The 13,335-nt window shown below is 44.1% G+C and overlaps 1 protein-coding gene across 1 annotated transcript in view; it reads right to left on the bottom strand.

The window, feature by feature from the left end:
- SATB2 (SATB homeobox 2) overlaps positions 1 to 13,335 on the bottom strand; it is a 128,632-nt gene that overhangs the window by 32,322 nt on the left and 82,975 nt on the right. Inside the window, exons 8-9 of the mRNA XM_058028384.1 lie at positions 9,577 to 9,789; positions 4,924 to 5,079 (exon numbers count right to left, since the gene is read on the bottom strand). Coding sequence (XP_057884367.1) covers positions 4,924 to 5,079; positions 9,577 to 9,789 — 369 coding nt within the window. The remainder of the gene's footprint in view (positions 1 to 4,923; positions 5,080 to 9,576; positions 9,790 to 13,335) is intronic.

Raw genomic sequence — 13,335 nt, forward strand, 5'->3', positions numbered from 1 at the left:
CTCAGCCTGTGCTGATACTGGGGTTGCCCTGACCCAGGTGCAGAAGACTGTACTTGGCCTTGTCAAATCCCATGAGGTTCTTATGGGCCCACTTCTCTTGTCCTGGATGGGGTCACACTGTGATTTACAAGTCTGTGAAAAAGAAGCTCTAGTCTAAAGATACACAGAAGAAATTCTAAGCTCAGTCAAGGAAAGAAATGTCTTTCTGCATTTCCTCCATATGTGACAAGAACATCAACATATCAGCACAACAGATATGCCCCAGCTGTAGAGATTCAAAGCATCATAAAGAAGGCACTGAGATAAGGCTGTAAGAGTGCCCTGTATGCACACACCGTACACACTCCACATCTTCACCACCAGCTGCTTTTTCTAGCTGCTGTTATCATCACTGGAAGCTAATTAGTTTAAGGCCAAAGAAAACACCTAATATAAGCTAAATGGGAGAGAGAAGGCATCCCATCCTATCAAATGAATACAAGGGAATGTAAGTTGGGAAGGAAACAGAGGAAGGGATGAAATTAAGGGTTTCTAAAGCTAATCCTTCCTCAAAGCGCCACTGCTCATTCCTCTTGCAGTTCCCGTACCTCCCTTTTGGAGGATGAGCAGGGGATAAGGGCATGGGAAGGTAGCCATGGTGTGGAGTCCCGCCTAGCCTGGGATCCTGCTGTGGGCTAACACTTTCCTTGGCCAAAGAACTGGAAATGAGGCAGGTATCTTGACATGAAAAAGGAAAGTCAGAGGAAAGGCAAGGAACTAGCACAGTGATTTTCATCCATAGGCCTGCGGATTTTTTTTCACCACGAGGGCCTCAACTGAAGGGCTTTTCTTCCCCCAAACTCTTAACCCTCACCAAGTTTATTGTTTGTTTGCTTGCTTTTCAACAGGATAAAAATATAATACAGAGACTGATCCTTGGTAGCTTAACATTTTTCAAATGTTGCTCCAAGAGGTCTCTCTTGCTTTACTGTAGTTCAATTGGAATAGAATCTAGTCTCTTGAAAAGAATTTCAGTTTCAAGGCCATACTTTTTGTTTTCACTGGACTGGTGGAGGTTCCATTTGCCCTTCCCAGGGCTGATCCCCAGCAACATGGTTCCCCATGCCACCCCAGCCTGATTAAGAGTCTCTTGCCCTGGCAGAGCTGTGGGATGTTTGATCTCCATGTTCATACAAACTCAGCCCTCCCTCAGACTGTCAACAATGGCTCTGGCCAGCAGTGCCCACTATTTATTTATTTATTTATTTTGATAGTAATTGTTTACTACAAACAGAACTACATTCCTAAACCCATTTTGCAAAGACTAAGAAAAAAAAATCTGCTGAGCACAGCACAGCCCCTGACAGGACCCTCACTAGCAGAGGTCAAAGGGGTGATGCTGCATCAGAGTCACACGGTCATGGGGAAATGGTTGAAATGGTTTTCCTGGAGTTGTACTCTAGAGCAGTTGAGGAATTGAATGTAGAAGCCAGCTGTAAAACCAACAATCCAAACACAATCCAAAGTCTCTGCCTGTCCCACTGCCCAGCTCTGCATACACACAGGCCACTAAACCTCTCTGAAAGAGCACACCAGAAACCTGTCTTGTGGATTAAATATAACCAGGGCAGCCTAAAGTGTAGACCAGAAAGCAAACTGTGGTGTTTCAGCCACACTCAGAAACATTCCCAATGTGCCAGTACAGCTCCCAGCTTTAGCCACTAAAAGGGCAATAGCAGGCAGTATCCCCGGACAATCCTGCGGTCCATTGCTACATCCCTAACAGCTGACAACTAAAATAGGAGGGCAGCTTTGAAGGATGTGTTGTGAGGGCACTGAGCTCTCAGCTCTTGCTGGCTTAAAAAATACAAAGGGATGCACAGCACTTCAAAAAGGCTAAAAGGATCTAGATATAAGTTGCAAGGAATAAAGTGCATATTGAGGTGAATAGGTGATGAATAAGTCAATGTCTAAAATTAATGGCTTGAAATCTTTATAAAGATGCATTCCCTTAAAGAATTCTCACCATACTACCTTTGTACCTCCATAAGGCCCTGAAACCTGCCTTTATGTTGACTTGTGAGCTCTGTGATTTGCAACCTCAGTTTCTAGAAACTGCCTTTTCTCTTCAGTTGCTGAGACACTGCCATGACTTAAGAATGAAGATGGTTACTTGTTAAATTAGAGATCAATAAACTCCACCAGTAGATGATGCCTCTTGCAATAACTGTTCTCAGTGGGTACCACTCTTCCTGTACAGAGACAGAAGAGGAAACAAGGTCTCTGTAGCCTCTGGATGTTCTCTCGGGTACATGACACACAGCCCTGCGTATAAAATGTCAAAACATCCCTGTCGGAGATTCAGTGCCTGCTAAAACTGTGACGATCTCACAGCACCGTGGATTGCTGTTGACAGAACAGCAGCGCCCAACATAACACATGCCTTGTTAGCAAACTGGAAACCTCTCAGTAGTCTGGGGTGAGGGAATAATAGAGGAAGCCAACACAACACAAGCCAGGCCTGTGGAGAATAGCAAGTGAATGAACCTTGGCGGAGAGTCCAAGCAAAGCCCCAGACAAGCTCTTTTTTCCCCCCTTTCAAGCTCTCTCTTCTGCAAACATGGGCAGTTTTCAATGAGCGCTTCCCACCATGTAACTCAGCTGCTGAAATCAGCAGCATTTTCACCAGAAATTCCCACAACTGGCACACTGGCCTGTGCAAAGCACTGGGAACACCCAACTGCTAGTTTGCACACAAGCCAGACCTAAGGCTGACCATGCCATCATGGCTCTCCCCCATGCAGGCAGCTGTGTCCTTGCTTTTTGGCACTCCTCGGGGCCACAGAGCTCCCCAGCCAGCGGCAGGACACCGCAGGCACACCAAGCCAGGTCAGGGGCAGGCACACAGGTGGGCTTTGAGGCAGGGGGTGGCCCTGAACCACTGTGGTTCTTGGCTGTGGCTTCCTCTGTCCCTGCCTTCCCTCTTCCCTGCCAGTGTCCCCATAAACCACTTTCATGCTCCAGCAGAGCGCTATGACATCTCAGCATGGCAAATGCTGGGCCATCCCAGGGAGCCAGAACTGCTTTAGCAAGGCTGAGAAACAAAAGAAACATCAGCCTCAGAAACACTTCTTTATTCGCTGCTGCTGAAGGAACAAAACCTTTATGTGCAGTAACTCTGCTTTAAACAGTAACATTTGTAGATCCTGCTCTTAACCTTTTGCATCTGGTGTTCAAAATCTGCCCTGCTTTTTTTCCACGTGAAAGACTACAGATCTTATTTTTGTTTTGGCGCTGGTGTGCAATGCTGCCAGAGAAGTGCACTCAAGCTGGCACAGACCAAAGCTGGTGAGCCACCCAAATTATTGTTGGGTGGTTCAGCCCCTCTCTATTTCAAGAAGCCTCTGGGTATAATGACAGGAAGCTTGCAGGCAATTTTAAGCCAAACCTCAGAAAGGCTGGCATTCGGTCTGTGTTAAAACACTCCTTACTAAAAGCTGTCCAGTCCGGATTCTGGGTGGAACTTTGATATCTGCATGGAGCAAAGAATAAGGGGCACGTTTGCAAAATCAATTGTGCAGTTTTTATATTTACTGCACGTTTACCACATATGTCATTTATTACACAGTGGAAAACCGTTAAATGCACAGTAGTTGTGCCAAGTGGCATTATGCTTTTAACAGCTTTATTCGTTTAACAGCTCCAGTTCTCATTATATTTTGCCATGTGGTACATGAGATTTTTATGCATTTAACAGTTTAAGAGGGTTCCATGGTATTTTCCTTTTATGTATTTCATACTGAGCCTGGGATTTAGTTTGGGGGGTAGAAGGACTGTAACCCCTTTATCCTGACAAGAGAAAGCAAAATGCAAAGAAAATAAACAATTACATTAAGAAGGAAAAATTAATCAGATCTCCATGAGTCAGGACACAAATACCTGTAAGAAGGACAAGGCTTTCCCATGTGCTTTGATAGCCTTTGATGCTTTCTTTATATGCCTTTCAACTACTTATTTTACATCTGCTTTAATGACTATAATGTTGTTTCCCTGAACAGAGGGAAGTGTGTGTTTTTCAGAGTGCATGCACCTAGATACTTCTATCCCACTCTTTCATTGTCACGTGCACATTTGTGCATTTTTTGTGTGCATATTGATGGCCTCTCCTTGCTGAACTGAATCATTTCATCCAGGATCAGAAGCAGCTCTTTTCACTGAGTAAACAATTCCTTCCAACAATCTCCAATCCACTTGCTGCCCTTCAAAAAAATCTGTCCTCCTTTCCACAAAATCCCTTCTGGTGCATTATATTTTTTTAAAGAGCTGGATGAAATTTTTAAATTAATGGATTCTCTTCAAGAATTTCACCCTGACCTAGGTTTGCTCACATGTATTTTTTACACACAAGGTAGAAATGAATCCAGCAGAACTCACTGCAGTGCTTTCTCATGCCTTTTTGTAAAAATGATTGGATCCAATGTGAATTATTCACATGGCAATACCAAATGCAGCACATACAACATGCTAAAAAGGAAACACCTGCCTAATATTGCCTTCCCTCAGTTAACCACTTGAGAAAGCAATTTCATTACCTGCTGAATGAGTAGGATACCACCATTTTGGAAGTTCCTTGTCCTGCTAGCAGAGGTGTAAGTTATATACCACACATGGGAAAAGACAGACATGTTTGTACAAAAAGGGAGAAAAAGCTTGGCTGTGAACTGACCCTTTCCTCAGCCACTTTTAAAAGGGAAAAGGAAACCACTTAAGCAGGCAAAAGCCAAACATGACAGGTTCCCCAGAGATGAAAATTATTATTATGGTAGGAACAGATGCAATTTTATTGGTAGGAGGAAGAGATGGATCTAGTCCCAAACCCAGAGCTTGCTTTAAAAACAAAACCCCACAAAGACCCACAACAATGAAATCCCCTATACCACTCACCTGACTTTTATTGGCAGCCACTTTGGCAAACAGAGCTTGAGATACCTTGGCCCTTTTCATCTCCTGTTGGATCTCATCATAAATGGCAGCTGTGATGTTGACGTTGGCGCTGTCCGCCTTAATGGGGAGGTCTGTTGTTGGTGTCGAGGTTTTGGCCTACCAAGAGACCATGAAAATAATAATTTAAAAAGTGCTGCTTTCAGCCCAGCCATCTGTGCAGAAATTATCAAAGGATTTCAGTCAGCTGATGCCAAACTGCATTAGCTACAGAGGGACACTTCCTGTCCATTATTCTAATCAGGTTAATTGTGATTGGAAATAATTGCAGTGCATTCCTATAGGACATGCAAGGCCCTGTCAAGCCTCCCCCTCTCCCTCTCCCAGCATGTTTATTGAGCAGCTCAACAACAGGATAGGTAGCTGGGGCATTGGGCTGCAGGCACACACTGACATTGGCTTTGCCAGCCAGCTACTGCAGCACAGCCACCAGGCTCTACCTTCTCCCCCTCTCTCTAGAACGGGCCTACACCTTGGAGGAAGAGCCAATTCTCCCAGAAAAAATGAGTAAATGGGTAGAGGTCTCTAAATAATAAATTATTACTCAATTTAATGCACTCCCTCAAGTCTCCCTCATCCTTTATTAAAACTATACGTATGTCATTTGAGTATGTATGGTTTCCCAGCCTTATCATCATTATGCTAGCCAGACTGTCACCTAATTTCACCTAGGAAATCAGTGGAAATGAAAAAAAAAAATCATTTCATAAAGCTGGGCTTTGGCATGCCTTTGATGTGCTGCCCTCATTCTCCTAAACTCATATTGAGATTTTGTGTATTCCACTGCACTCCTTTTAATTGAATGATTTCCCATCAGCTTCTGTGACAAATGAAGGACAATAACGGACGCTGCCAGTGCTCTCCCTGGGCTGGACTACCCCTGCAAGGCTTCTGTCAATACAGCTCAGAAGACTGCTACAGGATGTCCACTTGCAAGCCCCCTGGACTGGTGGTCCCCAGAATGCACTGGCAGGAGAGGGAGTGGCGGCAGCGTGCTGCTCACTGAGTGTGTCTCCCTTGGAGACAGATCTCCTTTACTTTCCTGGGCTCAAAGAAGAGAGATACCAGGGCTGATCACTGCACCCCTTAACCTTTTAAGGGAAATGTGGGTTACTGATACAAAATCTCTGTTCTGTCTTGAAACACAGAGGTCTTAGGAAAGCACACAACCTAAATGGCAAAGCTCACAGCTCCCAACAGATCCAAACCACCCATACACCCCAGTGACCCTCATATTTGGCCCAATTTTGAACCTTTTCAGATGGATCTCATTTTTGTGTCAGAGTGGAAGTCTGCTAGAATACATCTGATGTTAATTTTTAACTAGGCAGACATGCTCAAACGTTTATTTGTTAATAGGAAGGTTAACTAGGCAAAACCAAACCTTCTGAATTTCTTCTGTTTTGTTGTCCTCCAAATCTTCTTCTTCCTGACATCTCTTCTGTATGGAGGCCACATTAATAATTGAGCCAAAGTCAGTCACGATAACACACTAGACTAATCACTCTTCCTTACGACTTTGAGATAAAGCCTTAACCAACCTGCATCTTCTCCCCCTCCAGGCTCAGCAGGCACTGCTCTGGGCTTGCTCCCTGCCTGTCAGAGGCAGGATGCACACAGAAAGGGTGTAAGATTTCCCTGTTCCCTGAGGCCAGGCCCGTGTGCAGGCAGAGACAGCTGGACAGCAGCTGGGGCAGAGCAGGGCCACCATGGCCCAGGAGGCCAGGGCCAAACCACTGCCATCCATAGGCCATGAGCTGGGTACAGTGCAACACAGGGACCCACAGGGACACCCTGCTCTGAAATTCAATGCTTACAGATAGGTGAGAGTTAGGGCAATTGTGGGAAATGTAAGAAAACAACAAAGAGTTCATGGAAAGGAAAAGGACTGTCCAAGTCTGTCAGGACTGATTTAATGGAGATTTGTCAGGTATAAAAGTCTTCCCAGGCACTGGAGCCTTTGGCTAGCACAGCAGCTGAGGCCACCATGGCCTCAAAGGCCGTTATGGATGTCTGAGATCCTGAGAAGAACAAATTAGCATGTAAAAGAAAGATTTAAAATATAACTCCATCCTGCATGGGTCTACTACACTTCTAGGTCCACAGCCACATGTCAGGAAAAAGCCTGCCCTGCACACCCTGAAAGCTGCTTTTTTATTTAATCACCAAAATAGGAAGGGCAAATACCAACCAAAAGTCAGTAAAATAACGTATTTAATGTTAGAAGTCTAGATTCAAAGCTGGTCTTGATATTTAGAAGGAGTTTGACACTATTGAAACATCTTATTGCCAACAGTGGGGAAAAAAAGAAAAAATGTTTGCAACCACAGTGCTAGAGCACTGCAACCCAGCCCCTTACTATTGGGGTTCTGTGTGCATACAACTCCCAACAGCTCAGCGCATCTTCCCCACTGGAAGATGCAACTGGACCCCATTTTCTGGATTAATCTGTCATTCTCACCTGGTCCTGAGCCAGGGATATCACAAAAGGGAGTCTTGGGGCTGGCTCAGAGTCAGGGAGAGCTGAGCTGGGTACACCTGCCTGCATGGCAGCCCCAGCACGAGCACTTCCACAGGTATCTGCCATTCCTCTCCCACCCAGCACACTCAATCCCAAAAGCCTTGCTGCAGGGTATCGGTATCTATGGAAACCATGCCTCCAATTGCCATTCCATCACCTCTGGCACACTGACACAGCTCCTGCAAGGCTGCTACAGCTCCTGCCCCTGCTGCCCCAGAGCACCCCAGAGCTGCAGGGCAGGCTAGGGAGCTGCTGCTGCCTGCGAGGACGGCGTTTGTCTCCCAGAACTCAGAGCAGGCATATGGGGAAGCGCAGTAACCGTGCTGCCTGCCCGGGAGCTGGGAAGAGCCTCATTTGCAGAGGTGTCCAAGTTGTCAAAACAGCACCTGTGCTGACTGGTGCTGGCCCTCTGAGGGCTGGGGAAATGTTACACAGCGGGCACAAGGCAAGCACTGGGTACACAAACCTTTGTGTGCTGCTTTTGCTGATCAAAAACCTCACAAAATTCTGTTGGATTCTTTGAGCTGAAATAAGACAAATATGTGCTGGTTTATACTTCTAGACTATGGTTTTCTAGCAACATTTAGCTCTTACAAAGGCAGGCAAAAAAATCCATTACTTTAAATCATGCCCTAGCTGCGGCTAGAGCATGGGAAAATGGCATATTTCAACACAGGAACAAAATGGGGCAAGAGATCCCATTTTTTTTCTCACCAGATTGCATCTAATCTCTCAATTTTCTTTTGGTGCTTGATTCTAGTACAAAACCTATTGCAATAAATGTATGCGGGAGTAAGCTATTTCTTTAATGAATCGACACCAATGCAGAAAGTGGCTACACTATTTAAATAGTAAAATAGTGTACCCACTATTAAAACCTCTATATATATTTATTTTCACCTAAAGGTAACTAAAAAAGATAAGGAGCATACAATGAGTTTCCCATGTAATGAAAATTCAGTGCCAAATTTGGGTTGGCAGGATAAGCTTGCTTTCAGTGAAAACAATTCTTTATATCACATATTCGGTGAAGTGCACCTACATGTCTGGGTTAAACTGAACAACCTCAACAGTTTCTACAAAATCAACACACCTTCTGTAAGGATGGTCTGTTTGAGCGTAACATTTCACTCTCCCAACAGTGGTTGTTTGCTTACTTTTAGCAGCTGTGACTAGAGAATTCAATGAGAAGTGATCATTGATATTATTAGAAGGGTTAAACGGGCCTATTTACTAAAGATCAGTTAAGTGCTAGAGCTGACACATCATGTCTGTACTGTTAGAAACTTCAGACTCAAGTTAATCAAATGTCATGACAGGAATTCATCAGCAGCCCTGTGCAAGCACCCTCACTTTGCAGAGTACACGTGTGGGACTGCATCAGCCTGGTACAAGGCTATTACAGTGTAGTTTGTGGATGCTCCCTCTCAGTGCAACCTAACCAGGGAAGAGTGGGCAGCAACAGCACATTAATAAACACATGCAGTTAAGTGAATGAGATAACAGCTGCTTGGGAGCTGTAAGCATCATCCTCCTTCCCAGCACACCATCCATCTCCACTTTCTGTACCTCAAACATTTACTTGTAAAAACCTCTAACACAGGGACCATGATTTCCTATGCAGAATATGGAGCACAGTATTTTCTAACATCTATCTAATGCACTATCGACCTCTCTTCACTAGACACTTTTATGGCAACATATATGAACCAGAAGCCCAGAAATTCCCTGTGCTCTAAAGAAGGTAATCAACACAGGTAAAAAGCTACATGCACTGTCTTTCCATAATATATTCTATAATAGGCATTTAATGGACATGTATCAATAGCCTGTATGTAATGCCCACATGCACTAATGTTACATACTATTTTGCCTTATGGCATTGATTAAAGATAGAATGATCATCACAGTGTCTTGCTGACATCCACTAAATGTCTCTTAACAGCCACTCCGAAACCTTACAAAAGATTTTCCACAACTCATCTGGGCAAGAGGAGCAACAGACAGAGCAAGGGTGGAAAGAAACTCCTGGAATTACCTGGACAACAAACAGGCAGTAAGGGATTGCATCTTACCTGGGGTGTTCTGGAGGAGCTTGGGCTGCTGGCAGCTGAAGACACCATGCTCACGTTTGGGTTCATACTCCTCTCTCTCTCATCCTGATAGATACGATCCCGCTCTGCATCAGGCAAGTTGAGGAAATTCTGCATCGCCCGTAAGTTTACCAGGAGGGACTGGGAAGCTGTCCTAGGGTCTTCTTCTTTACGCAGGATCTCTGACAACAAACCCTGGTTAAAAAAAAAAAAAAAAAGCCAGTCATGCGTTGATGAGTTTCTTTGGTTTTTAAAAATTTGTTTAGTGTAACCAGCTGGGTTGCAATACTGAGAATCTACATCAGAATCTCATGGGCTCTCCCTGAGGGGATATTTTGTAGGAAAGTGTTTGTCTTCTGGGGGCTGGGGTTTATTTTGGGACTGTCCTATTCTGGCACAGTAATAAGCTTCTGAGTACGGAGATACTGGATAGGAAGGTAGGTGCACTGGTTAGAAGAAATTGCAGTTATCACCAGGTGCTTGCTGCGAATATTTTAGGAGCTGTTAGATCTCTCTCTCTTTTTCTCTTTTTACTTGAAGCTGGGAACGCTTGGCAATCCTGTTCATTTTTGACAAATCTGCCAAGGTTGGTAAATTTAGTTTCGACATTTAAACAGTGCAGGAGGTTTATAAAGAAAAATGTTTGGCTGGGTTTTGATGTTACAGTCCGCTCATTTCAGTTTGGACAGTCATTTCTGAAAGGAGAAAAATGAAGCAATAATAAAACCTTTGAATCTGGTTTCAGGGATTTAACCCATTCTTTCATGCCTCATTTTAAAATACCACAGGCTTCACATTGCAACTGTGAATGAACACCATATTAATCTAGGTTTTACAAAAGCGATTACACAGTATTTCTAAAAATTAAAGAGTAAAAAAATAAAAGAATTGGAGAGATGAAAATGCCATTAAAAGAGGCTTACATCTAATGATGGGATTAAATTTATGTGTAAGAGCATGCACTCACACTCAATGGTTCCATGGATTATCTAAAAGTTAAAGGCACAGCACACAAGTTTGGACCAGGGCCACATAAACTACCAAGGACACAGCGTGTGCCACCAGCTTCCCCCAGGCACCCCCTCATATCCCCACTTCACAATTAGGACTTCATTCCAAACAGCAAGAACAACAAATTTCTGAACTATTCCTGTTTTAATGTACTGGGGTGCAAGGAAGGAGAGAGGGAGCATTTCTGTCCATCAAGGCTACTTACATCTTAAGGTAACATATCAAAATGATATCTTACTGTTAACATGCAATTGGCTCATTATTCCAAAAGGCTATTCTGCCAATCTGCTTCCCTGAGCCATGTGACACTGCTCCTGCTCCCCTGTCACCCGCAGGCTGCACCGCTGCTCCCAGGAAGGCTGGCCACAGAAGCCCTGTGAAATCCCAGTGGGAGCTGGAGGGCTCCCCTTGGAGGGGTCCTCTGGGAGAGGAGCACTTCAGCAGCACAGGGACCTGCAGGCCCCAACACGGCCCCACTGTGGCTGCTGACATGAGTGTTTGCAGTTACTTCACAGCCAGGACCCAGGCAAGGGTCCAAGGACAGGCAAGGCTTACTCCTTTCTTGTCAGAAAAATGTTACTAGAAAGCAGTCACATACCCCAAGCCCTGTAGTATTTAGTTTTCATTTATTTTCTTCCATATCAGACAGCCTCCTTCAGAAAGCCTGGCTAAAAGCACTGTCACTACAGTTGGCCAATTAACCAAACAACAACATTTTTAGTATAAACTGACCTTATTTACCAGTCTTCCTGACAAAACCAACTGACAAATGTATGACATTCCTGTACCTGCATTTATCTGCTATTCAACACCTATACTAAAATACACATGTGAAACCTCTACTTCAGCAGAGTTTATACCACAAGTGCTCTAAGCAAGTTCCACACACAACCTGAAGGTAGGCTCCATCTTTTCAGCTTCTCATCTACATAATCAAGCTGAGACACTCCCAATTACGTTTTTCTGCAATGATCAGTGTGGGCACCAGAAGGACTGGAGCTGGGAATGGAAGCATGGTTAGCACCACTCAGAAGTGGGATGTGAGAGAGAAGCTGGCTGGTGAAAAAGGTCTGCTCTCTGGGAACCAGCAGAGCTGGGGCTGTCCTTTGGTATTTTGTGCGACCTCAGCACCACTGCATGCTCACACCTGGCTTCTTCTTCAGGGTTTACCACCTCTGAGAGAAGCCAAGGACATTTTGAAAAGCTTTCTAAAGTTTAAAGGCTCATAGACTGGGGGAGGTTAACAAAAAAAGTACACGCAAGAGCTTGAAGCGACAACCTGCGTGATTCCAAGACCAATGCAAGCCCTTATTAAAATTTCCCCTAAAGTCAGTGAAAAATTCTTTAAATGAAGTAAATAAAAGGAGTATTGGTTCCATTAATTCTTTAAATTTCTAATTCCCTATGTCTTTGAAAGGAAATGTATGTAAAACTTATTTTTAGAAGAAAACCTCAACTTCAAAAATTGATGAGTTTAGTATGAAAGAAAGGGACCTGAAAGCTACTGGAGCTGACTCTGAAACAGTTTTTTTTCTCCCTCCCGTTTTAGCCTCACTAAATTTATGGTCCAATTTCAAAAATGGAGAGCAGAAACATACGTGAAAGCATGCCAGCAATTACTTTTCCATGCAGTCATTGACTCTGTATGTAAATCAGAGGCTCACAGGTACAAGTGGCTTGCTCATGGCACTAAGATGTATCTCAGTGAGACACCAACCCTTGTGCTTGCAGGCTCTGATTTATCACCACAAACACCTTTTCACGCTGTAGATTTGGTGCCTGCGCTGCTGCTCCCACGAGGATCTCAGCCTGAGCTGCTAGAGGGACACAGCAGCATTTTGCAGCACGCCTGTTCCATCAGCAGGCTGGGAGCCTCTCCTCCTAAGGCAGGCACCTGCTCCAGGAGGGACTCGCTGCTTCCCCAGCATACACTGGCAGGGGCGAGCCCTGCTCCCTGTGCCATGCTCCAGCCCCACAGGTAGGAAATCTGGCTGCCAAGAGGGTTTTTCTGCAGCTCCTCTAAGTGCTTTGGCAGCTTAGGAACCATGTACACAGCAGGAGAGCTAATAAGAAAACTGACTCATGAGGGACAAATCTCGTGTCCTCCTGCAAGTGAAGATAAACAACAACAGCGGTAAACAGCAGCAGCAGATAGCTGAGTGATAGGGGAGGATAATAAAATAAAGTGCCTTGAGAGCAATAGCGTTGACAATAATATAATTCTGAGCTACTGAAGTATACGCAAACTAACCAGCGAGCAACATTATAAAAAATAAAGTGATATTAAATAATCTGTTCAGCCTTTTTGTCACCTGCAACAAATTAGGCTTTCAATATGCAAAACATCTTCCTTCCAGAAAAACAAATGATCATGATTTCATTTAATTGTAATTTAATGAGGCATAATGTATTTTTTAAAGTGATATACACCAGGTGTGTGGTGAGGAAACTGGCCCAGCCAGACAAACCCTACTGTTTCTATTTTTGAGAAAGCCCTAAAGCCAGCCAGAGACTGTTTTCATTTCTCCAAATTATGTTTCTACTGGAGGGGGTGAGGGAGGGAAACCCACAGCATTCATAGATTTCTTATAAAATTCCATTGGCTAAATTAGCTCATTCCGACTTACTTACATCTCATGTATTAAAAAATAAAAAAATTGGCAGTTTGCAGAGTAACCAATTCTGCAAACCTAAAAGATCATCTTCAGGGACTAGAAAGTGTCAGTATAA

This window comes from Melospiza georgiana, chromosome 7 (assembly GCF_028018845.1).
Source record: "Melospiza georgiana isolate bMelGeo1 chromosome 7, bMelGeo1.pri, whole genome shotgun sequence".
In the NCBI taxonomy this organism is placed as follows: domain Eukaryota; kingdom Metazoa; phylum Chordata; class Aves; order Passeriformes; family Passerellidae; genus Melospiza; species Melospiza georgiana.